General features: G+C 38.7%; 1 protein-coding gene across 1 annotated transcript in view; it reads right to left on the bottom strand.

The window, feature by feature from the left end:
* Positions 1-16,164: 16,164 nt before the first annotated feature.
* Positions 16,165-26,260, bottom strand: part of INO80D (INO80 complex subunit D) — a 42,672-nt gene continuing 32,576 nt past the window's right edge. Inside the window, exons 8-11 of the mRNA XM_007436677.3 lie at positions 25,466-25,599; positions 24,185-24,402; positions 22,215-22,372; positions 16,165-19,547 (exon numbers count right to left, since the gene is read on the bottom strand). Of these exons, the coding sequence (XP_007436739.1) occupies positions 18,376-19,547; positions 22,215-22,372; positions 24,185-24,402; positions 25,466-25,599 (1,682 nt within the window). The 3' untranslated portion in view covers positions 16,165-18,375. The remainder of the gene's footprint in view (positions 19,548-22,214; positions 22,373-24,184; positions 24,403-25,465; positions 25,600-26,260) is intronic.

The following is a 26,260-nucleotide window of genomic DNA, read 5'->3' as shown; positions in this document are numbered from 1 at the left end:
GGAGGAGTTGGGAGCTTCCTGTTGAAGCTCTCAGGTATGGAGATTACACTTTTGTCAGAAGGAAGAAAGAAGTCACGAGCCAAGGAGGAAGATTACATGGGACGGTGAATACCAAGAGCTGAGATGTTGTGAGACTAAGAAGAAGGCAGGTAGAGAGTAGCTTGAGGGAAAGGAGAAGCCGTCTTATAACGCAGAAAGCAACCAGTGCTGAACTAACATTCTCAGTTGAAGCTGGTTAACCCAGCCTGAAAAGGCATTATTGAGATACAGAAACAGAGTATCTGCTGGGAGCTGGTAGGACCAAGGAAAAAAAACTGTACAAATTGAGACTGAAAGTGAAAGCGAGTTAAAGCAGCTGAAGTGATTTCAAAAGCACTTAAGGAAGTAGTCATGAATATTGGAAGAGACTATGTAATTGTTTGATTCAGTACACAAAGCCATAAGAAGCTTACTTAAAGATTCTGTAAACCAGGCAGTAAGCTCATAGGAAAAGCCTGAGGTGTAGATAGTAGAGTAAATTAATATGAGTTGGAAATAGCTAGGCTTAGGACTTTATGTTAGTGAAACTAAAGGTTTGCTTGTGTACCTGTTAACTCATAAATAAAATCTGCAATGGTGAAACATATTCCTACTCGCATCTGTTCCATACAAAACAAATCTGTAACACTCTGTTTCCTCTCCCCATTCCACCTCCAGTTTCTTTCAAGGTCTCACCTGTTGCTGCAACTGCTCCATCTCTGCAACCCAACCACCAAAAATAATGGTTATCCCAGGATGATCCCAGATGGGTCAGGATGAATTCCATTACTAGGAGGGATTATGGGAGTTGAAGCGCAAGGCAAAATGATTCCGTTTGGGGAAGCTAAGCAAGATTCACAAATGAGAAGTTATTGTTGAAAATAAGTCCAGGATGTAAGCAAGACTGTAAACAACCATTCAGGAGTAACATAGATGCTAGGCCAAAACCAAATAAGCCGCATTATACTTCATGTGCTGGGTGAGAATAGCCTTAAAGGTTTGTAAACCATGGTTTAGTTTGATGTGTGAATCTATCCAATCATTGTTTACTCAACAAATTGTGACTAAACAAGCCTTGAGTTAGTTGTTGTGCAAGTCTGGTCAGAAATGTGTTCTATGAGGCAGATCCAATATAGGTACTGAAGAAAGGTAAAAGGATGGGGTTTGTGGGGTGAGCAAGGTCGTAGACACATCCCAGTGCCTCCCTCTCAGTTTCCTGGAAAGTCAGCCCCTTTCCGTCTATTGAGCCCTGCATCTCATCAGCCTGTCAGTAACTCTGCTTTGGCTTGATCAGACCTCCTAGACCAGTGTTGCCCAAACTTGGCCACTTTAAGATGAGTGGACTTCAACTCCCAGAATTCCCCAGCCAGCATGAAGTCCACTCATCTTAAAGTGGCCAAGTTTGGACAACACTGTCCTAGACCTTTAGCTTCCATTTTGTCTCTCAGCGCTCCCAAATGACTGTCATGCTTTTGGTGGTGAGCGATGCCACCCAAATGAAAAATAGCAGTCTTGCCTCTACTAATTATCTTCAGTAGTTTCCAAAAGGAGACCCCTTTTAGTTTAGCCATTTAATTGTCTTTTATTGGCTAGTTTAGAAGGAAAACAGCCCTCTCACCATTTTTGAGTCCAATGGCACTTCCGATTCATAACACTCCACTGGACTAACAGGACCCTTTACTAACACACCAACAACAACGGCATGCAAATGTGGAATAAGGATGCTAGAGTTCAGCCAATATCAGTGGCTCAGTTCTCTCAAGAGAGGAACATGTAAAATTTCTGAAGAGGAAAAGGGGGCAGGCAGGCATGCACACGCGCACACATGCAGATATACACACACTGAGGCTATCACGTCATAAATCACAGACAAAAACATGAACTATTCATGAAATCTCACAATCAGATTTATGAGTTCTTATTGCCATCCCACCATGCATGGTTCCCTGGAATAATTGCCATTTCACTGGTACTTTTATCTTGCCTGCGTGTTTCACATTGATCATCACCAAAAGATCTTCAGCCAATTAAAATGTAGTGTTTAGATTTTAATTAGAAATGTGGACATAAGGAAGGGTTACTATGTAGAGTGCTAGCAGAAAATAAGAATTTAGTAAAGAAAAAGAAAGATATCCAGTCTCTGCTTGTTTAGTTTCTAATTCCTTGACTGGAATGTGATGTTCTTTAATTTTATGGTTTTTAAAAAAAATTTTTGCATTTTTTAATGTATTTATTGATTTGTTAGCTATCCAGGATTATATGCAAGATGGGTGGCCATATAAATCTTATAAATAAATCTCTGATTCTCTATATGCTAACCTGCCAACAACAATAGAAAAGCCAGAAATCCGTGTGTGTGTGTGTGAGTGTGTGTATTTAATCTCCTTCCTCACTTATTTCAATAAAGAGTGAGGAGATCAGTGTTGTCACTCTGAAGAACTTTGGCCCAAAGTTGAATTCTCCTTCCATTTGAACATAGCTGTGTATTTGTATTAGCAGTTCAAGAAACTGATGCATTTTCTTTCCAAATGCAATAGCCTTTTGCATGCAGGGAATCTGAGGCAGAAATATAATTCAGAGACAGTCTCCCTATTCTGAAGGTCCTTTGCAAACCCCCATTTATTTATTTACTACATTGCTTCCTATGCAAATGGATCTTAAAGCAGTTTATAAAATATAAATGCAACAATTAAACATAAACAATATAAAAACACTTCACTAAAATGGAGGGAGGGAACAGAAGCAAAAGGCTCATTTATCAAATATTCATTTGGGAAGATTAGATAGATAGATAGATAGATAGATAGATAGATAGATAGATAGATAGATAGATAGATAGATAGATAGATGGATGGATGGATGGATGGATGGATGGATGGATGGATGGATGGATGGATGGATGGATGGACGGACGGACTGACTGACTGACTGACTGACTGACTGACTGACTGACTGACTGACTGACTGACTGACTGACTGACTGACTGACTGACTGACTTATTTAGTATGCTGCCCATCTCCCCCAGAGGCTATTTGCATTTTTAAGTACAAAAATGTGAGAGGAATCATCTTGAATTTGACACAACACTTCTGCAAAGCTCATGTTTGGAAATTCTAGCTTGCCATACTCTCCACTTTGGGAAGCTATGAGATTAGCAGTCTTTATCCCCTGCATACAGTATATGCCATGGAAAGCATCATCACTGTACATCTTTGCCTATCAGAAATTATATACACACCCTAACACATACATATCAATATAGTTGGATAGAATAAGTTGGTGACTAAGTTTATTCAAAAAGAAGTCAAGATGTGCTGAAAATTCTGAAATTTTCAAGCACCTCTTTACCTTTTCTCATTTAATGGACAAAAACCTGTCCTAAGCTCTTGTATTTAACACTACAGTATTTAAATTTATCATACACACACACACACACACACACACACACACATACATTTTTTAAAATATAGAAACTAGAAAGTAACCAAAGTAAAGCTTATGGAACATCATCTGCAGTCTGACTTGCATGATCATCCTTGGGCATCTGCTTGAAGAGCCTGTCTCCGTGATGCAGCATCACACTTGATCCTCTGAGCATGTGTGTGAGTGTGTGGTGAGCTGTTACAGAAATCACATGGAGGAAAACCACCTAAACATTAGGAAAACATATGGAAGAAAACAGTGGGGAAACACAGGAGTAAGAACAGCTTGAAAAATATACCGTGACAAAAACCCTCTTCATAAATCTGGATAAACACAGGATTTTATCCTTTCAAAGCTGTTGAGGCTGGAGGGGTGGCAGCCCTGTGTTGTTTCAGGGGACAAAGAAGTGTCAGCTAGCCACGGCAGCCGGAACATCACTAGAAGGAGGGGAAGTGCAGAAAGTTGTCCAAGCTGTAAAGGAAAGCTCCCAGCTATTGGCAGGCACATTGCTTGGGTCAATAACATGAACATACTGCAATTGAAAATGCTGCAAGGAGGCTGGACAATATGTTTGCTTCCCACTCAAATCCCAGGATATAGGTAAGCTGCACCTACAGTTACCTCCCTTTTCCAAGGCTTAAAAGAAGTTGGAAAAGGGGATCAAGCCCCCACAGTGCTAAAGGAACTGCTGTTGAGTGAAAAATATTGAGACCATATCATGTTCCTTGTGCAGGTATGCTCTCTCTCTCCCTCTCCCTCTGCCTCTCCCTCTCTCTCCCCTTCCCTCTCCCTCTCTCCCCCTCTCTCCCCCACTCTCTCTCCTCTCTCCCCCTTCCCTCTCTCTCTCTCTCTCCCTCCTTCTCTCCCCCACTCTCTCCCCTCTCTCACCCTCCCTCTCTCCCTCTCTCCCTCTCTCCCCCTCCCCTCCCCTCCCCTCTCCATTTTAAACCATGCTCTGGATACACTGTACTGTATTACATCACTGAAGACCTAAAAGTTGAAAGGCTGCCTGGGCTGGCTGAGGAGTTTTAGGTGAGACTTAAATCCACCAAACCTTCATTTCTACAAATAAAACTCCCCTCTCAGTCTTTTCAGAGATTCCCCTTAAAATAGTTGAGAGGACCCAGGCCTGAAGCACAAATGTACCTTCACTCAAGACTTTTGCAGACCTCCTGTGATATCCTTTTCAGTTGCTTTGGAGGAAGTGTTTTATTTGTGATTTTATTTCTGTTCTGCTTTTTCATCATTAAAACAACTGCAATGTGGGATACCATTTATTACAAACGGTTACAGTTTGACAGTGTTAAATACATTTAAAACAAGTATTTTTTTAAAAAAAATAATTCAAACCCTTAAATAAAAACACCACCACCTGAAACAATAGTACCAGACCAAACCAGACCTGCACTGCATAATCTGTTGAACTGAAAGCCCAGCTGTACGGTACATTCTGCTGGTGCCAGAAGGGTAAATGGCCTGGTGCCGCCCATACTGGGAGAGGGACAGATGATTGTACTGGTAACGCCTTCCTCTGGGTTGCCACACATCAACTTGCAGCACCTTCAGGACAGCATCTCCACTACATCCTAGCTGATGGGCAGGCATGTAAGGCAAATTGCATTTTTTTTAGATATCCAGATCCCAAACCCATATAGGACTTTGAACGTGTTTACAACTGTCTAAAACTTTAACCAGTGACAAACTGGCAACAAGTGCCTGCAGAAGAAGCCCATTTCTGGTAGCCCACACCTTCTACAACAACATACCTGCAGTAGCTACAGCTTTGAGCCAACCTCAAGAATATCCTCTGCCCACCACACATAGCACTAATGGATCTGTGCCCCCTCCCCCATACTAAACCTGGCTGGTACAGAAACAAATGTGCCTTTTAGGACATTCTTGATTTTCTTGGATATTTTATGGAGCTCTCTTGGCATGGAGGCTCTTTTGCTAATCTTGGCCAAAGCCTAAGGAGTCTGCTTTTAACTTATTTGTACCTTTCTCAGAAAATCAGGTGGTTCTTTGTTAAAATATTGCACTATTTTCCCAAATGTACTGTATTGGTTCTGAACAAAATGCAGAGTTATATTTGTATGCAATAAAGATATTTTGCTATTTTATATTATCACAGAATTTGAATTTTGGTGCAAAATTAAAAATGATTTTTCCAGCAAGTGTATAGGGGCTGAATACTACCAGTCTTGTGTATGGAAGATGATAAATCTCTCCTATTTATTTAATAAAGGCTAGTCAAAGCCCAAGGATGTCAATTCAGCATCTTTTCAAAAACTATGAATTCAGCAATAATATTAATAAAACAGGAGATACTTCCTGTCTGGCAAGAAATGGGATGATTACAGGCTAAGAGCTTCAATAACAGAAACAACATTAGCATCCCTATTCAAGAGATGACAGCTGAAAGTACCATTTTCCTTCTCATGCTGCCAACTCGGCTGCAGTGTGAAGATTTCATTTGAAATTCCTTATTGCAGAACTGTTTTCCCCGCCCCCTCCAGTTCTGCAGAGAATGCAGTCTCTTGCCACATGCCATAACCCACCTAACTCATTTCACAAAGCTGCTGAACTGGCATCAGTACATTTCATGTTTGCATAAAGTGTAGCTATTCTGACCTCGGGAGAACATAGATCTGGATCTGGAATCTTGCTGTTCAGACTGCATGGATTAACATCATTCCATGATCATTTCTGATCATCCAAAATAAGTTTGTTGTTTACAGCACGTTTTCAAGGTACAGATATATTGGGGATGCAGTCGAAGGCCCTTTCACTTGCAGCAAAGATGAAGTGAATGACAAAATGGTTTGTGCATTGCAACAAAATATACAGAATAAAGAGGCAAGAAAGAGTTGTAACTCTTAGCTGGCAAAGACAGCTGTTGATCCTGTGATCACGTTTTTCAAATGGAGCATCTCCAGGATGTCTGGTACAAGCAAAGAACTCTTTGGATCCGGTTGCTTCTAGACTTGGCTACGAACCAGAAAATGTTAGGATTTAGGAAGCCGTGCTGTGGATTGGCCACGGCCATGCTATGCTGTCTGAGTGAGATGTTGGCGAAGAGGCAATGGGGCCAACCAATAACTATAATGTTCATTTATTGAAACAAAAATAAATCATCCATTTAAGTCTTGTTATGGGCAAGGACTTGCTTTTAAAGCTTTAAATGAAATGGCAAAGACTAATTCCTTTTCACTTCACAGAAGATAATGGGGCAGCCCTTCAGAAAATTCCAAACCTACAGCAAACGGCCATTATTTTGCATAAATAAGCTGTTAGAGCATTTTTTCAGCTCAAGGACAAGTTTCTCTCCAGTGATCACACTTTAGAAGCAGTCAGGCTTTGGTAAAAAAAAAAAAATAGGCAGGGCCACACGATCTCCAAGGTTCCTTCCAACCATTGCTTTCTATGGTTGACCTAGAAAGGACTTTGCCTAGTCCTTCCTTTCTCACAGCTGGACTGAGCATTTCCCAGTCTTGTCTTCTGCCTTGGAGATGAGCTCACATGGCTCTCAGCTGCTGTGACACCCTCAGGAATCCAGCTTGACTCAAGGGAGCCTTTCACTAATCATAATACAGAAAGGTAAAGACAGGCAGGGAAATTCTTCAGCTTCAGTCTTCTATGGCTCACCTGATCTCACTGCATGACTATTTGGTCATCCAATCAATTTGGAAATAGCCACTCTTCTTTCAAAACAAGTTGTTAATATATAAAGCTCAAACTGCTGCTACTCTCTCCAAATTACATTGTAAGTGATCTCTTTTCCCATGGCCTTATCTGATGAAGCATGTAATAAAAATGGTAGGTGGAAACATTTCAGTTAACTCCCTGTGTCTGAAATGTTTGAAAGAACCCTAGCATCTGGGGTGAAAAGGGCTCTTGAAACCATATAAATCTTTACAAATTAAGTTCCACAAAAGAGCAAGCTCTACTCCCTTTTTATGCAAATCCAGATTGCCCCCCCCCCCCCCCGCAAGATCTAGGCATAAGTTAGTTTGGGAAAGACCAGTTTGGAGCTTCAGTTCAGCACTAGGACCAGAAACATGAAAAAATATGAATCTGCTAAAAGAAAAGTTAATAGGATGTGATAGAAATGAAACTTCAACATGCCTCAACATATAGAAAACAATACTGCTGTGCTTTTATTTCTAAATCCTATGGAAGAAGAGAATGTTGGCCTCATATTACCACTTCTGTTCATTACCTCACCCCCATCACTAACTTGTGCAATGGGAATCAAGAACAGAGTATATAGACATTTCCATTACTTTACAGTGGCTTATTTACCTGGCTTATATATATATAAGTATATAGTTTATTTTAGTATTATAATTTATTGCATATGCATCTTGCTTTGAATAATCTCTTAACAGCTGTCAGTTAATCAGTATTACATTATGATATGTTTAAGTACATAAAATTTGCCTATTTGTTTTTAAGATCTTCTCTTGACAGCTAGAAATCTCCCTTTTAAAAGGGACAAAAAAAATTAAGTTCTCAAGATTATGTGGAAGCTTAGATAAGTAGCTCTTGATGATATCACCCCTTGTGTAGGCTGTTTTGTATGTGCAATATGCACATGCCACATGTTGCAGTACAGAACAATATACCTTCAGATGACAATGTTATCCTAATTAAATAAACCAAAGCTTCTTCACAGCAAGATTTATTAATACATCCAAAAGAAAGGGAAAAAAATCATTTTCTCACACTATATACAGATAATACATACAGTGTTTTATACACATATTACATTTTTTTTACACAAGAATATACATAAAAATGTAAACTTCTCTATACAAAAGAACCTTAATCCAATTAAACAAGGACTAGATAACCAAAGGTGACCCCTCTTACAATTTCTTTGAGTCTTTTTAAAAAACCATAATACAATACATTCATTGAGAATATGAGGAACGTGGGCCTTTTGATTTAAAGGGAAAGTACAAATGCCAGTCTCACCATCCCCTTAGGATGTTGCCTTGAAACTTTCCAGCAGTAAACGGGTAAAGATGTGGTTTTCTCTATGCCTGCTGGAATGTACCGGGATACAATAATTGTTCTTGATTGTCCCTACCCATTCTTATCATGAGACTGGATGTCATATTGGCTTCTTGTCTATGCTAATATCAGGTTTGCTCATATCCCCTTTAAGATTTTTAAACTTTCATTGTTAAAAAGATTTCCTTTGCTTTTAAGACAATGTACTTGAAAGGCAAATGCAGTCAGAGTGCTGGGGTGGGAATAACATCTGAATGCAGCTTGCCACTGTGCAGTTACTCAGAAGGACACAAGTTAACAAGAACAAGCTGTACTTTCCACCATGCCTGGCTCAGCTTGGTTTTCTCACCACAGCGTCTTCCCTGTTTCACAAATAATTCTCACAAAGTTCTTTGTTATGAGGTTGCAACGGATCTACTTTACTTTTTAAATGACACATAATACCCATTTAGGCTTGAGACAGAATGTACATTACAGTTGTTTTTGACTGGCATTCAATCATTTGATGATTTTCTCCTTTCCAACTTTGCCTAGTGTCTAAACTTGCTCAACCTAGACATATTTTAAACTCAGAGTCTTCCTCTCCACATTCTGTACCTGAATGCAGTAATTCAGTTTGGACATCAATAAAGAGCTACATAAATGATATGTGTTAAAAATTCTCCTCCCCCCCCCCGCAACAAGTAACAAAAGTCTGAGAAATTCTTTTGAAAACAGTAATTCCCAGTGAAGAACTTCCTCAATGAATAAAAAGACTCATTTCCAGACACTTCTTTAGAAGGACGGTTAATTGTGACAAACAATGAGGCAATATTGTTTTTTTCCTGCAGAGGCATCAAAATATGTACTGTCTCCTCAGTGACACCAGTGGTATCAAATGCACAGTGATGGAAGCATGGTGATTGTAGGGAAATGGTTTACAGAAAAAATGCAAACCTTTACAATTTTAATTTAAAAATAAGATTAAAAGGAAAAGGCAATTCATTACAATCATCAGGATCCCACACTTACGAAGAGGCACCTTCCCTATCTGATATAGGGCACCATTTAATAAACGGATCTCTTTTTGCTAAAAGACAATTTCAAATGGCTTCTGAGTATTATAAATATTTTTCTTTCATTTATGACATATAACTGCAAAGTGCAGCTTAAGTACACCAGAGGGGACAGCAGTTTGCTAAATGTCAAAACTGAACCAAAATTCATATAATGGTCTACACTCTATTTCACATTCATGAATGCAGAGTGGAATGAGAAAATATATATAATATATATTGCATACATATCTATATCTATATCTATTTACTTATGCCCTGAAATAGTGTGTTATGTACATACACAACCATATACAGAAATATTTAGCCCTACAAATATCAATTCTTGAGTTGTTCATGGATATTGAGGATATTATACCTCCCTGTCAGGGAATAAAAGTTACTCTCATCATCTATTACCATTGTTTAAATGGGGAAGCTTTGGGTTCTGAAGACCAGAAGGTATATCGGGCATGAATTTCAGTGGGAATTTTATATTACGGAAGTGTCTTGTTCTGCTAAGAATCCTAGGTTGAGGCTCTTCACTTTACTCAAAATTAGCTCAGGTCTGAAAAAAATGGGAATTACAAGGGAGCACACAGCAAACAGTTCATCATGCACCAACAGAACTAACAATGCTCTGGGAGTCTTCATTCCTCACATCTCCACTCCTATCTGTGGAAAAATAAGCTGTCTCTGCAATCAGATGAGAACCTCATTAGGTAGCCAACGATTGTATGCACTGAAGTCAGCCAAGTGCAGGCTTGGCTTTGGGTTATGTAAGCAAACCTTTGGTTGAATACAGTCCCAATCTACTATGGAAAAAGGATCTCTTTGAAAACAGTTCTTTAATAGCAATTAAACTCCATGAAATATCCACTTTTAAGATTTTATGAGAATCAGAAGATTGGGAATTTTAAGAATTAGGAATGTAAAGAGAAAACAAAGATCTAGGCCACATGTCACATGTGGAAGTGAAAATGACAAAAAACAAATTAAGGATTTCTGTTTTGGTATAACAAAAAAGAAATTCAGGGTAAGTAACTGACCACCAAATCATCTGCTTAAAGAAGCTAGGGAAAAGTATCAAGGCATAGTTTAGCTCTGACTGTACTGGGTAGGAGCTCCGCCCCAGCCAAGAAAGGTTGGGACAAACCCAGGTAAATGATGGAATACCAAGAGAGAGGTGCATTCTGACAAAATAATAAAGGAAAATTAGTTAAAAGGCCTCAAGTAGCAGGAAATGGGCCAAAATCATAGAAGGCTTTTTTTTTTTTACTAGAAACAAAAGCCAACACACTAGAGGACTCCATGCTAGCAAAAATTATGACAATTAAAATAGCAGTCTGAATCATCAAAACCCCTCAGATGGAATGGCAATTTCACCTTCTCACACAGATTTTTATCCCAGACATGTACTCAATTAATATATTTTGTTTGTCTGTCCTAGATGTATACTTAGCATATGGATACAAATATGCACATATTTTTAGATTGAAGAATCTCACATTAATATTATCTGTTGTACATAGAAAGGGCAATTCCACATCCAGCAAAGTGCTGCCACATCTGATATATATCTCTCTGTACACATATACACATAAGAAGTCTATTCTTTTCCATAAATAAATTTACTCTGGTACTTCCCATTTTCAGCACTAATAGGAAGCAAAGACCATAAACAACCCACATTTTCCCCTTCACACTGCATGCATATGTACAAAGAATGGTTTCCCTAAAAAATAATTGAAAAAAGAGAAGTGGGAAAATCAGCCAGTTCTCTGTGTGTGTATAATATAAAAGCTGATTTATAAAATCTGTCTTGAAATGCAAGCTTGTCATCAAAAACTCTATGATGGAAATATGTGCAACAAAATAAATTTGGATGGGTTTAATGTAAATGACATGGTTTTTACAGCCACAAAATACACTGCACTGAAGGCAGAGCTCCTTTGAATTTAGATACTGCAGTTCAGTATATCATCCACGTGAGAAAGGGAACAAACAGAAATGTTTGGGGCTGGTCTCTTATCTACTCTGTAAGACTGGTGCAGATGCTCCACTAACCAAAATAAGCAATATTTGGAGATGTACTGCCTTTCCCAACAATTTTTCCATGCTGCAGAGCAAAGTCCCACTCCCCACTCCCTTGTACTGAAGAAGGCTGCCAGCCCAATTAGAGGAATCCCAAAAGAAATGAACGATTGTGGTTGTGAGGTCTTCAATTTAATTTCCAAATGGAGGTTGGGGACCAAAGGATTTTGTCACTAGTAGGTCCCGCAGGCATGAGGCTACACTGGAGACAGTGATTGGCCTGACCCGCTCTTGAACTTTTAATAACGTAAAGGAATGCTTAGCTTCTTTTGGAGCTTTCTTGCTTTCTGGATCTCCCTCCACTTTCTGTCACAACCCTGACTCTTGTGAATTCAAAAGCTTAGACATTTGATAAAAGTAAATTGCCAACCACACATTTCGTAAATATGGTTTTTATAGTCTTTTTGTGGCTGCACACTGAAATGTGGGGAAAAGTCTATCCTCTTCTTTCCTCTCGGTTGTCCCTGTCTGAAGAGAATGGAAGAGAACAGGCTTGTGCAATGCTACACTGTAATTTCACTTGATGCTCTAGCCCAGCTGTTACCTGTGGTTAAGGCTAATGAAAATTTTCCTTAAATCAGAACCTGAAATGGGGTTAAAAATGGGTTTCAGATCCTTGTTCAGGAGGAAAACCTGGATAAACTGTAGCTGTAGTCAAGATCGGTATTTAATCAGAATGAAAGGGGGGAGGTAGGTAATATGATTAAGGAAGGGGAGCCAGAGTTAAGTTTGCACTGAGCCAAGTGAGAAGCCATTCCTCTCAAGATACGAAGTGAACGGTAGCCAAAACAATTACCAGAGTGGCCATCTTTGGGAGTAAAAAGCTGTATTAATTCTATATAAAAGCCACCAAACAAGATTTTCAGGCACCTGATTCCCTTCGCAAGTACAGTATATTGATGTGAAAAGCTAATATGAAGATCGAAAGCCACATTGCACATGAAGTTGTAAAGTAACAAATATACTGTTTCAAAATCAGAGGCAGGAAATATTAAAACTGTTCTAAATTTTGCACAGCTGATTCCCACACTCACTGTTCCCATCACATGCAAAAAATCCACTTTAAACTCTCCTTAACCAGCACCCCATTTATGTATTTATTATCTATTAATGTTAAAAGGCTTCCTTGGAATTATGGCATCTTCTGTCATTTTAACAGGGCTATGATTGGATTCTGAAAATAAAAAAACAAACAAGCAAACATGATAGTAGAGTTAGCCTTGAAACAAGCCAAAAAAACCTATATGGTTATTTGCACAATGGAGAGCATAAAATGAATTTCAACCAAGCAATCGTATTTCCACAACACATTCTATCACCTCCATCAGTGACTTTTTTTACAAAAACAAACAAAAACAAAATTGGTGATCTACATACTATATAAACGTTCATATATCGTACGTACAATTCCCTCAATGCATATTTGTACATATGTGGGTGTGTTCTGGGTGTGTATAGTATACATATATGCACACAAGATACTTGAGTTCTATTTATAAGCCACAATGGGAATTCCTTTGTGATGAGGACAGGAAGAGAGGCATTCTCAGAACACTGTGGGTTCTAGAACTGATCTTTGTCCATTTGAACTTCCAACCTGCAGAGCAAACTGGAATATATTCAAAATGTATTTCACAATTTCCAGCTGCAATAATTTAGGGTTCTTTTTTTACACTGTAACTAAAACAACTCATCATCAAAGTTACAGAATTATTGCAGAAAAATCAGAGTCCTTGCCAAAAGGACAAGAAGAATAATTTTATGTTTGGCAATACAAGATAACACTTTCACTTTATGTTTTATATTTTTATTTATATATTTATATCTGTAAGATAGCACAGAATAACTGTACACCTTGACACAGCAAAGATCCAGTGTAAAAAGGTGCTTCGTTGGAGGGGAGGGGGATTGAGTTTTTTTTTTTTTAAATGCATATAATTTTATAGCTAAAACACCTGTGTAGCATAATTCATTATAGTCAACAACTTTTAGTATAAAATAATTTATGAGGCGACGTTAAAGCATAAATTAATATACTTTTTCTTTAAAAAAAAAAAAAACCAAAACTACCTACACTAAGTATTCTGAATCCTCTTGGCGTGGCAAAGAGGAAAAGCTGAAGTTGAGCATAGCAGAGGAAAAAGATTTTGTATGTCGGATTCAGCACCATTTCTAGAGGAGAATGATGCACACGCACATGCACGCGCACTGACACACACACAACCCTCTCTTTATGAGCTGCAAAAATAAACATGGCTTTTTCCTTCTAGTGCTCATACTTGGATGATATTCTGTATTTCTGCAAAATTTACTTGCTTAAAAATACTTTACCTGCTCTTATTTCTGTATGGAATCCCTGAGACATGCCCCAAACTGGTTAGTGATCAACGTCATCACTCAAAGAAACTGATCCACAATCAACTCCATTCTCTCAAGAGAAACAGATATTTCATTACACAACCTAACTGCCCATTTCTTCGAGCTAGATCCATTCCCTTGTTTCTTTCTTTTTGCAGGTTGAAGGGTTGTTTCAAGATAACTCAGCCCAGTCTATGGCTGAAGTAATTGTGTACCTTTCTTGCAAGATAGATTTGGGAATATTACCATCCTATAAACTTAATAATAAACATGGGTCCTAGAAGGTAAAGACACACATTAGTTGTTCAAGCTCAACATATGAATCCAGTTCATATGTCTAGAGTGTGAATAGGTGTATATACATATTGGCTTGCATGTACAATGGGTTAGAGTATAACAGAATTATTTTTTTCATTTTTTTTTTTTTTTTAGCCCTGAGTGGTTTTTTTCCCCTCCCTCTCTCTCTAGCTCTCTCACATTCCAGGACAAAGTGGATACTGGATATGGGGTCCATAAATCTCAGATTCTCTACAGTGGAGAAAAAAAAAATTCTTTCCAAATGCTGCCCTCTAGTGGCAATGCAAAGGAGGCTACTGTACTTTCTTTTGCCTTTCTAGAAATCCTGTAACTTGGAGACAACTTGAAAGCTAAGTGACACACAACCAGAACAACGGGAAGAAAGAAGGGAAGAAAGGCACAATTTATATAGATCAATTTGCCACGGAAATAAATTAAGCTGTTTTTCAGTTACAAGCCTTGTTTTACCTTTTACAAACAATGATGCACGATAACTGTAACCATTTGTATTTGTTTATCAGATAAGAAGCTGATTGTTAACAAGAATAAAGTTTTGGGATTTTCACATGAGCATCATAATTTAGAGAAAGCATTATTTTCAAACTATTTTATTAACATACCAAAATAATACAAAATTGGTCTCTCCTCTTCCAGGGCCATTCCTACTTTTCAGGGAAATGTCATTTAAAGAATATTACTCTTTCATATTATCTGCCTTGACCACACATGAAATATATTCTGCATTACTATGACATATATCATATAACTGGGTGCTAGCTCAGGTTCCTTAACAGAAAAATAAAAAGGGTTCACTAAAACACAGAGTGTGTGAAATAAAACAAAATCTGTGAATGAAACTCCCCAAGATTCATTTGGAAACTGCAGTCTACAGTACAACATGAACAATTTATATTCTGGTTGAAATACATTTGAAGCCTACACTTTGACTCTTCTGTACAACAGATTTTGGGGGGGGGAGGGAGTTTTAAAAGATAGTAAGCAAGAGTGAGGGGTAAGCACAACAAACAGTAATAAGGAGAAACAATATCTGTTGCTGAACCCATTTTTATCAACAATGATAATCCCTTAAGGAATCAGAAACCCTAATTTAAATTTCTATTTTCAATTTCCACTAAGACAGCCTTGCCTGTAACCCGAAATATGTTCTGCCTCCTGCCCAAATGTTATGAGTCTCACAGACTTCTCCCCTTATTGCGTTTGGTCTTCTCACCAGACCACGGCTGATTACAATGGGAATGAGCATGTCTTCTTTACTCCCACCCTCACCTTGTAGATCCCCCTCTGACTGGGCTGTAGCTGCAAAGACACCTTGGAAAACTTCCCCTTCCCTTTTTGCTATTACTTAATCCATAACTTTTATCTATCTTAACTCTGGTTGATAAAAGCAGGCTAAGTTCACCAAAAAGAAGTTGTAGATATTCAGAAATGGAAGCAAAGCCTTCTGAATTCATCCCTGAACTAGAGAAAGAATGGAAACACAAAGCTTGTGCATGTGAGGAAGGATGGGATCATTTCTATCATCATAAGTAATACAATTGACCTAACCCAGCCCCTGGGTTATATTCAGAAGAATGACATCAGGGTTACCAGAACAGTGTTAGCTTTGTTTGTTAAAGCATAAAGATGGTAGGGAAAGCCTGTAGCAATTTCTTCAATGGGCCAATTTTCACTGACCACAAGCTTACCCTCCCTTCGTGCATTATGACCTTTGATGGGAAAGCTGCCCTGGGCTGTCTCTCCCATGGCTTTTAAAAACAGCTTTTCAGGGGGCTAGAGGACGATGCAGGAGGAAAGATGCGGTGGGCACCCCCTTCATTGGATCCCAGCAATCCTGTTACATTTTCAGATATGAGGACGAAGGCAGCCAAATAGCACTGACGAGCAAGAATCTGCATTTTGTCATACTCCCAAATCTTTCTATAAGAGGTAATAATTTCAGCTATTTAGACTATGTGGAAAGAAGAGACAAGTCGGGGAGAGGGGGAGTTAAAATTTGTTTAGCAAAAGGAGAAGGCCTGGAGGGGAGGGGAGGGGAGGTAGTGCCTCATTTCACAATACACCATGCACTAAAACAAAATAAGGAAGAGGTAAGGGGCTTTACTTCAGCTCCTTCATATGACTTAAAAGATTTACATTACAAATATACTTTTATCACACTTAGATGTTTATTATACAGTTTAATTTCAATGCAGGGAAAGAGGGAAGAGTTCACAAAGTTCAAAGCACAAACGTGTTTTCCAGCTACGTACTTTTTTTCAAGGGCAAACTCCTAACTCCCTGATCTTTTCAGAATAATAAGCAGCACAGCTTTTTTTTTAAAAAAAGAAGGCAATAATTCGAATTATCAACAGGCAATTCCTGGAAAACTCTTTCCTCAAAAAGTTTGAGAGCAGAAGGACCTGCGTCAGATTTTACACATGAGCACCATTGTACGTGGATTCAAAACCTATTGTAGGAAATAACTGATTCACTCTCAAAGGAAAATCAGAGCTTCTGTTCCTAATCTAAAACCAATAAAAACAACATACTAAAGTGTGCTTTCTCTTCAATTTTTTAAAAAATATATTATAAAATTAGATGCAATTATGTACAGTTCAAACCTTCTGCTAGAACATATAATGAAGGCTATCCTTCAGAATGGCTTGCCATTCTTTCCTCATCCTCCCAATGGAGCTGGGAGGGAACTCCAGATAAAAAGGATTATTTCCGCTGAAAAAAATCTGATTTCATGACAAGTAAAATGCATAATCTATTTTCATTTTTTGAAGAACCAAAATCATACGTACAAAGTGTTGATGAGTGTGGGATAGAAGCAGGTATGATAATGAATGTGACTGATAAAAAGTATTTCACAGAGAAGACAGCCCTCATGCTGACAAACTCCTTACAATTGGATAGTTGCATCTCCTCCGCATTAAGAGCATGAAACACACACGAACAGAGTACCTGACCTTAAAAAAATCCAACTTATTAGTGAAAGTAATGATAAAAAGCAAAAGAATGCCTTGTGTAATTTTTTAAAAACTTCAGCAGTATAGAATGTTGGTTCTTTCCCACACCTGATTTCCCAAGATACACCTAGATGTTTCTAAAATATTATGGAGTACATTGAAGGCTCTCTACTGCTGTAGAAAATTTAGGGGGCCTCAAATATCTGGAGCTGGCGATTATTATTCAAAATCATTCTATTGGTTCTAATGTATATTGGTTTGAATGAAACAAAACAAAACAGAACAAAATAGATCCTCAATACTTCGGTTAGTTTATGAGAAGAATTGGAAAAATTTATGACAATGTAGTACTAGAAAAGTACAATCTGACTTAATCAATCTTCCTTCTATTTAATAGATTTGTGTGTGTGTGTGTGTGTGTATATATATATACATACATACATACACACACACAAACACACACACACAAATGCAGTAGGAACAGTCACTGGTTTGAGGAGGCTTCTTCAAGACAAGAAAGAAAAGAATTTCCATTTATCCATCAATATACTTACACACACAAACACACCTCTAAACTCACAGAAGAGGTCAAGAGCCCACTTGTTAAGCTGACAGAATTAACAACTGGATTATGGTATTGGCTTAATTCTATAGTGCCCAGCTATCAAATCAAAAAGGCTGACTTTCATCCCACCCGCACCTTCAAAATAAAGCAACTCCCACCTCCTCCCCAGATGCTAATGGGATAGAAAGCCCAATCTGAACCTTAGGAACTTGCATTTGTTTTATTTGAGGTATGTTCTCATTGCTGATTCTAAGGTCAATTATATCCATCTTCTCCTTTCTTTGACTAAAATCAATGACATCCAGTATCTGTGCTGTATTCCCTAACTGGGCATTAACTGGATAAGTATAGCAACCTGCCAGAAATAAATGAGCACCAAGACATAAACAGCACATAGGATAATTAGAGCAGAGCTTAACAGGAAAACCCTGGTCTGTACTGAATCAGGACATTTGCCCCTCTTTTTTTGTTTTAAATTTTAAAAAAAGTCTTTAAAAAGAAGGGGATGACAAAAACCAGGAAGATAGAAGGTGGTGGTGGATGCAATGATGGTTACACAAGGTACCCAAACTGCCTGCCATTTACAGGCAGACAAGCTCAGCTGGAAGTGGTGAAGGGAGCTGATGCATTATTGGTACTTGTAGCTGTGGCACCTGTTACTGCAAAGCCAGTTGGAGGAGCTATGGAACTGTGGCTGGGCTGCAGGTCCTTGGGAATGCCACTGTGGGAACTTAGTTGGTGGCCAAAGGCTGCACTGAACTGTGGGAGCTGCTGCTTAGGAGAAGTGGAGGCCATGAGTTCAGAAGATGCGGCACCCATGCCACTGAAACTGGTCTGTGGTAACCCCGGAAGCACGCTGGAGCTGTTGGGGGTCACGGTGGCGAAGGCAGGCTGGGTGGTCTCTGAGTGCGATGTAGTAGGTGGTGTAGACAGAGAGGTGGAAAGAAGGTGTCCATCTGCACCAAGAAGGTTACTAAATGGAGAAGGGTCACCAAGGTTTACAGGGAGACTCCCCCAGTGAGTTCTGGGATTCACCACCCCACTAAGTGGCACCTCCAATTGCGATGGGAGCAGATGCTGTGCTATGATGGGCATCTCAGTAGAGAAGGTAGCTGCCAAATTATCGCTAGAATAGGAGGTGGAACTGGGGGACCTTATATGGTCACTGTAGGGTGATGGCACATGCTCACTGTCATAATGGCTTCCATGGGGTGAGGAGTGTGAATGGTCACTGCTGTATTGCTGTCGTGAGGTGATTAGGTCATCTGCCTTGCTTAGCAGCTGGGCAGGGTGTGGCCTCTGGGAGGCATGGCTGCCATCGTGAAGTCCTTGAAACTGTCCTGGGAAGGCTCTCTCCCCAAGTGCACTCTGGCTTATCAGAGTAGCCGAAGTAAGGCCAACATTGGCTGGGGCAGAGAATTGCCCCTGAATCTGCCCTGCCAGGGGCGTAGATGGGTTGGATAAGGTAGCAGAACGGAGCAAGCTTTCATCAAGATCCAGGCTAGAGAAATTGTCATCATGTACTATGCGCCCATTCAGCAGCTCACCTAGATCTGCATTGACTTCTCGGCTCAAAGATTGAATTCCTGAAGTTTCAGCACCTGGGGAAAACACCCCTATTCCTCTGTCCGATAGTTCCTGAACTGGTACACCATCTGTTTGAGTGAGCACTCCAATAGTACTCAGGCACTCAAGAGAAGTTACAGCCTGCAGGGCCCTTTCCAGTTCCTCTGCCTCTTCAGTGGTAGGGAGGAGGTCTCCATTTTTACCTTCATCAAAGTAAAAAAAAAAAAAAATTAGCATCCCTCTTACATATGCCTATGAGACAAGCTGTTGAAGATATTTAATGCAGCAGTGATGTCAACCAATCTGGCAGGTAACTCCGAAATCTGTTGTTTGCAAAAGAAGAACTTCCATGATTTACCAAATGAAAATTTTATTTTTTGTGTAAATTGGAAGGCAATCCAGATCAGAACTAAAAGAGTTCTAGCACATTTAAATTCTATGGACACGTAATTTATATTTTAAAAACCATTCCCTTATTAGCAGATTTGTGTAACATTCAGCTTGGTTTTTATTCATTGTTATGTTTTATGTAATATGTTTCTATAATAATTGTAAAGTTCAACAAAGGTGTCATCAGTCAATTAATAGGAACCTGTATATAGTTGAGAAGTATAATGTTACAGATCTTTGCAATAATGAAATGTTTTGACAACAAAAAAATAAAAAAGAACTTCTTGCCCTAAATTGAACCAGTCCTTTGCAAAACAGCTTTTTAAGGTTTGCTTTCTTGTCAAGCCTGAAAACGCTGAACTCATTTTTTTAAAAAAATGTAAGGGAGAGAATACTTGCAACTGCAAAATGTGACTGAAAGCACATGTTCCTGGGAACTTCACAGTTAGTTAAATTAGTTAAAGCTGCATGCATTCCATGGGACTAAAGCTGCCTAAAAAGTCTATTGCAAAATGTGCTGTCTTGAAAACTAGGCTTCTGGGGATTTATTACTGTTAGTATGCAAAGCAGTATTTTGTAGATACTCATTATCTAAGCCACAGTCACTATGTGGCAAAAGATAATAAAGCCGTGCATGGAAAGAATTAGACCCACAAGCAAAGACTTAATAAAGGAGTCATGATGAAAATCAACTGTAACTGTAAGTGCTGAGTCTGTCTGCAGTGAGAGGATTAGCACCATTCTTCTGTTACCCTCAAAGGTTTGCCCCTTTAACTGCACATGTTGTATAGGACCTGTGTATGTTAGAGGCCAATGAATCTAGCTGAATCACCTATACATACAGTGACCATATTTTCCTGGAAAAAATAAAGGACAAACCTGAAAAAGGGGCAAACCTGAAACAGGTTCATAAGGATAAAAAATTGTTTAAGTTTATAACTTTGCTTTACAGTGGAAAATTCAAGAGCAAAAGCAACTAAATAATTAAATTAAATAAATGTAAAGGACAGCTTTCTGAAATAAAGGACTGTCCTTTATAATAAAGGGCATGTGGTCACTGGATCTATACATCACAGAATCAAACTACATGGACTGGATGGTCTAGGCTTAGTCATAAAAATGAATGAAGTGAAAACTAACACCAATGACACTTGCATAGTCTTAACAGTTGTTATCAGTGCAAATCAATCCACTGCAGGATGAAGGCCTCTTCACTGAAGATTATAGAGCATAACTAACACACTGTTCCAGTGCAGGTTAGCAGACAGGTGTTTTTTTCAATTCCCCAGTCTAGGGCTGTGAGAGAGTGACTGGCCCAAAGTCCCCCAGTTGGTTTCCATGCCTAAGGGAGGACTAGAACCTGGGTCTTCCTGCACGTTAACCACAATGCCATACTGGTTCTCACTGTTAACAGTAAGGTTAGTTAATTCGCAGGATGCAGTGTAATGCAGAGCACTTTTGCCAGATATTCTTAGATTAATGTATTCATATATAAAGGGATAATACAGTTGATTCTTGGCTATTTCCAAAACCATGTAGTACCTATACTAGTCTCTGATCTACTTATACTATTTATTTATTATCTATCTAATTTTTCAACAGTGTTATATATGCAGTTAATATTAAATAAAATGTATGAAGACCTTGAATAAAAAAAGCAAGACAACAGAATGCAAAGATACATGTAACATTACATTCAATGACATTTTAAAAGAAAATCCAGATTCCAATCTGACGCTAAAGTAATAGTTAAGTGGAAATTGTGTTAGTGCAAACCTCCTTGGGGAAGTAAGCCACGGTTGAAAAAGTCTTTTCTCCTACTACTGCTTGTCACCTTTCTGAAATGGGAAAGATAAAGAAAAGAACTCGGAGAAAGATCTTATTACCATGGAAAGTACCATGGGCCTCAAGGATCCAAGGAAGAAACTTTTTTCTGTGATAGCAAGCTTGTAAGATTCTCAGTGGACAGTTGCAATTATTTTTTATTCAGAGCTGCATTTTGTTGGTAAGCTTTTTAAAAATTAGCCTTCTTTAAATTTATAATCTTCAACCTTCTACTGCAAATAAAGAAATCAGCAACTGAACCTCAAATTTGGAGAGAAATGTAAAATGAAAAATGAAAAGCCACATAACATTTATATTGTCAAAATCCCTTTACATACATTTTAAAAACTCTATATTTTAAAATGGAAAGAAAATATAATATAATTTTGTGGAGCAGAAAAGGCCAGTGTATGATGTTACAGCTCAAAGCTGATTTCTTTCCAGCGTAGGGAACAGCAATATCTATTTGACATGCAGCATTAGAACAAACCCTGAACCATCACTTATTTCATTCTCATCTTTCAGCAATTTCTATAATATATTTGATTTGTAAATCATAAAACTGCTTCCAAAACACTGCAGAATTCACCCTTTTATCTTACAACCCAGCTTTGAGTGGCATTTACTGAACGTCATGTAAAAACAAAAGAAGATACCTTCAAAGAAATCAAAATCTTGCAAGTCGTCAGGCAGCCGTGGCAGGACGTCAGAGAAGTCCTCCTGATTCAACTCCAAGTCATGCGGAATGTCTGTGATTTCATTGGCAATGTCATCTGGCAGCTCATCGGTACTCAGCTCAGGTGTGGAGGGACTCCTGAGAATACAGGGAAGGCAGTCAAATAGTGTGGCTGAGAATCAGCTTCCACTGCTGATCACGCAGCTGCGACGAAACATTCTGTCTCTCTTTTCAAACGTTTTAAACAGTTCTCCCAATACAGTTGAAATCCATGAAGAGAAAACAGGAACTTACATCAGAACCCTAACATTAGAACATGCTTTTGACAGGCAGCCTGACAGGTGAGGCTATAGGAAGCCATGTCTCTCTTCTTTTTCCCAATGGTGCACAGGCAGGGAAAAAGACACCAGAGCTCTGCTGAAGCCTGCTGAACTAAAGATTGACACAGAAGACACCACTGCCTGAATGTGCGTCAGAGGTTCTAACACTGTCAGTCACTCATATCATTAGTGTAAGACAAGAGGAATTTAAATATGTCTTTTAAAAGCAGGTACTTGGGACACATCCATCACTCCATGCCATTTGCAACATGAGTCCAACTAGCTTTCTTTTGATGGAAATAAGAGCTCTAGTGAAGATGTACCAGGATTCCAACTCAAACAACACACTGTCAGGAGAAGAGAATTTCGAAGTAATACCACTTTTTGATATACAGCTTCATTCCTGAGATATAATGGGAGTTGGAGTGCCAGGAGGCATCATTAATTTAACTTCTCCAAGTTAGATGAGATGGAGAAATTCCTAGGAACTGATGAAAAAATAGTTATCTTTGAATTTAAGGTTGAACTGTAAAACTAAATAGCAGTTTTATCCAAAGGAAAATGCAGACCATCAAAAATCTAGAAGACAATGATTGCTTTCAGGGCTGGTACATAAGTCAATGAACATACTCATTGATTTTGATAATATTTAGGAGTTGGTATGCCATCAAGGTTGCTATATTAAATCTCAGTAAACTGAGATGCTATAGATGTAATTAAGAACCATAAGCCACATAAACTTATTAATTTGTCTGGCTCATATATAACAACTGCATAACTACAATTCTGGCTTTTCCAGTACAGGTAGTCCTCACTAACCAACTGCAATAGGGTCCAGCAACTCCATCACTAAGGGGCGCAGTCATTAAGCATATCATGTGACCACGCCGACTTATGACATCAGTTCCATCTGCGGTTGTTAAGCAAACCACTGTGGGTTGTTAAGTGCAACATCACATGACTGCAACTTCCTACCGGCTTCCCACTGACTTTGCTTGCTGGAAGCCAGCTGTGAAGGTTGCAAATGGCAATCATGTGATCTCGGGACACTGTGACCGTTGTAAATGTGAGCCAGTTGCCAAGCCTCACATGATTGTGATCATGTGACTGTGGGGATGCTGCAACAGCCTCAACTTTGAGGACCAGTCGTAAGGTGTTTTTCAGCACCTTCATAACTTTGAACGGTCGCTGAACAAGTGGCTGGTAAGCAAGGACTACCTGTATTCTGAAACAAATAATGTAAAAATGGACAGTGTCAGAGCGAGTCTATATTCTTGGTAAGGCCAATAGAAAGAAAAAGCTCGAGAGTAATTTAAAAAGCTATATTACCTCAGTAGTGATTGTCTGGCACAGCAGAAATGCCATGAGAATGGTGATTCCTCAAGTGTGGGTAAAGACAATTCACCTCCCACTTCAATACTTAACTCACCATCGTGTGAAAGTAAACTTAAAGCCTGAAGCTATACATGTTTACTCAGAAACAGCATGTTCATCAGAACTTCTTTCCATGTAAAGGAGGCCACAGAAATTGGTGATTCTCCTCCTTGTACTGCTAGCAGAAAATTCACTTGGCCCATCTTTTTCAACATCTGCTGACTAATGTACAATTTATCCAGAGCTGGGCACTGACCGTATATGAGCTATCTCCATTGGCAGTGAGATGCTGGTGGGCATAATAAGGTTTCCTTGGGGCACAGCAGGAGGAATTGGCTTTTGAGGGCGCCTTGGCCCTCGCCTTCTCTTTTTCTTGTGTTTTTTGGTAAGCGCCGGGGGCTTTGTTTTTTTCCTGGGTTTCCTCTGCTGCTGGTGTTGAACTTTACGACAGCTGTCTCCTCTCAAGAAGTTATCCTTTCAGAGTGGGAAAGAAGGCATTAAGAAACATCTTTTCTTTTTTCTTTCCTTGAAATTCCAAAAGTGTAATTACATCCCCAAATTCAAACAGAATATCTGACAAGTTGAAAAATCAGCCGTAAAACTCATTTCACCAATAGTGAGGACAAGAGAACTAACAGCACATAGAGGCCAAACTATTTCCAAATGTAATCATACCAGTATAAATGTTAATTTAAAATAAGATCTGCAGGTGCTTGAAGGTTAGAAAGACATTAGTGACATTGAAGTCATTAGAAAGAATGACTCACAGAGGCTAAAGTTGGAAATAATCAGATTATTTTTCTATCATTGTGGATTAGTCAATTTAGCATATCACACTGATATCGAAATGGCACTGCTTGTCAGAGCAAACGGAAAATACTGCTAATATGCTATGTAATAGGACTGTGCACAATATTTTGAATCTGAACGTCAGTTTGTAATTCAAAATGCCCTGTTCAAGTTCAAAACAGTTGAAACAGCCTGTTTCAATCATCCTGGAAAAGTTTCTGGCCCATCACCATTTTGAGTTCAAAATTATCAAAACAGACTGTTTTGAATGGGAAACAACCATTCTGAACTCAGAACAATTTATACATCACTACTATGTAACAATTAATGAATAATAACCCTAGGGCAATATTCAGAATTTGTTGTGTGTATTTGTCTATATTAGTTTTGCAAATGTTTAAGGGAATGTAATGAAGAAGGGAATTTTGAAATAAATGTAGATCAAAAAGCTGAGCTCCATGCTTCTACCCCAGCAACCGTTCATTGACAAAATTAGAGTGATTCTGAGTAAGTGCATCAAAGAACGGTTGCATCAAACTATGGCAGGGCTCTTAAGTATCTTCCCATAATCCTTTTGATTAGCTTAGTAAGTTAGTTGATATCCTATATTTTTAATCACAATTGGCATTCTACAGTCTCCTGAAAAGAACTGTAAAAGTAGAACATCCTGCACTTGGATCTTACCTGTCAGTGTGCTAGAAATTCTGTTGTTCTGCTTTTTATGTACTTGACTATCAAGTGTACTTACCATTTTTTTGGCATGTTCTTCACACAAGGGGGTCTGATGTGTAATGTCAAAAACGGGCACGGAGCATTGCTGTCCATCAGCAAACTTAGCTGTACAACTTGAAAAAAGCTGCTGTGATCGGTTCAAGAGGATATCTATATATATCAGTGTAAGGAATAACGTGCAAAGTTGGTGAGAAAATACAACTTGATTTTCAAAGAGCTTAAAAACACACCTGTATTGTTAAATATAATTCTCAATTATTTCTGTATTTCAAAATTTGGAAGACTGAACACCAGACTGCCTTCCAGCAGAATTGGTAATGATTTTCTATTGTATTAAGATGGGTTTACTGAAGTAGGTATTTTGCTAATGAGTCTGTGTCTGTTTCCTAAAAATTCTTAATCAGTATTGTCAGAGGGAGGCAAAATATTATCAGTAGACTACTTTCTAATGAACTAATGGAAAACTAGATGCATAATTAAAAGGAAGATTTCTATCATCTATATCTGAGAAGATATAAGAACTGAAAAAAAAATCCTCTTTATGAAATATGATACAGAGAGGAAATCAATGAATAGGATCCTGAATTTGAACTTAGATTGCTCATACAAGATATAAAACTTGGAGCCTCTTTAGTCTCTCTTTGGCTAAGTTTCCTAGCTCAATTTGTAGCAGATTTTTTTTTTTTTTTTTAAATCTGCGCTCAGTCGTTACCGACTCTGCAGTGACTGCTTGGACGAGTCCTTGCAGTTTTCAAGGCAAGGTGTTTCGGAAGTGGTTTGCCAGAGCCTCCTTCCTAGAGCAGAGCCCAGC

Source organism: Python bivittatus, unplaced genomic scaffold (assembly GCF_059951505.1).
Source record: "Python bivittatus isolate LINGU-HERP-01145 unplaced genomic scaffold, Pbiv_v1 ctg000200_np1212, whole genome shotgun sequence".
Lineage (NCBI taxonomy): Eukaryota > Metazoa > Chordata > Lepidosauria > Squamata > Pythonidae > Python > Python bivittatus.
Note: the sequence above shows the minus strand (reverse complement) of the source record. Positions and strands in the feature narration are given on the sequence as shown.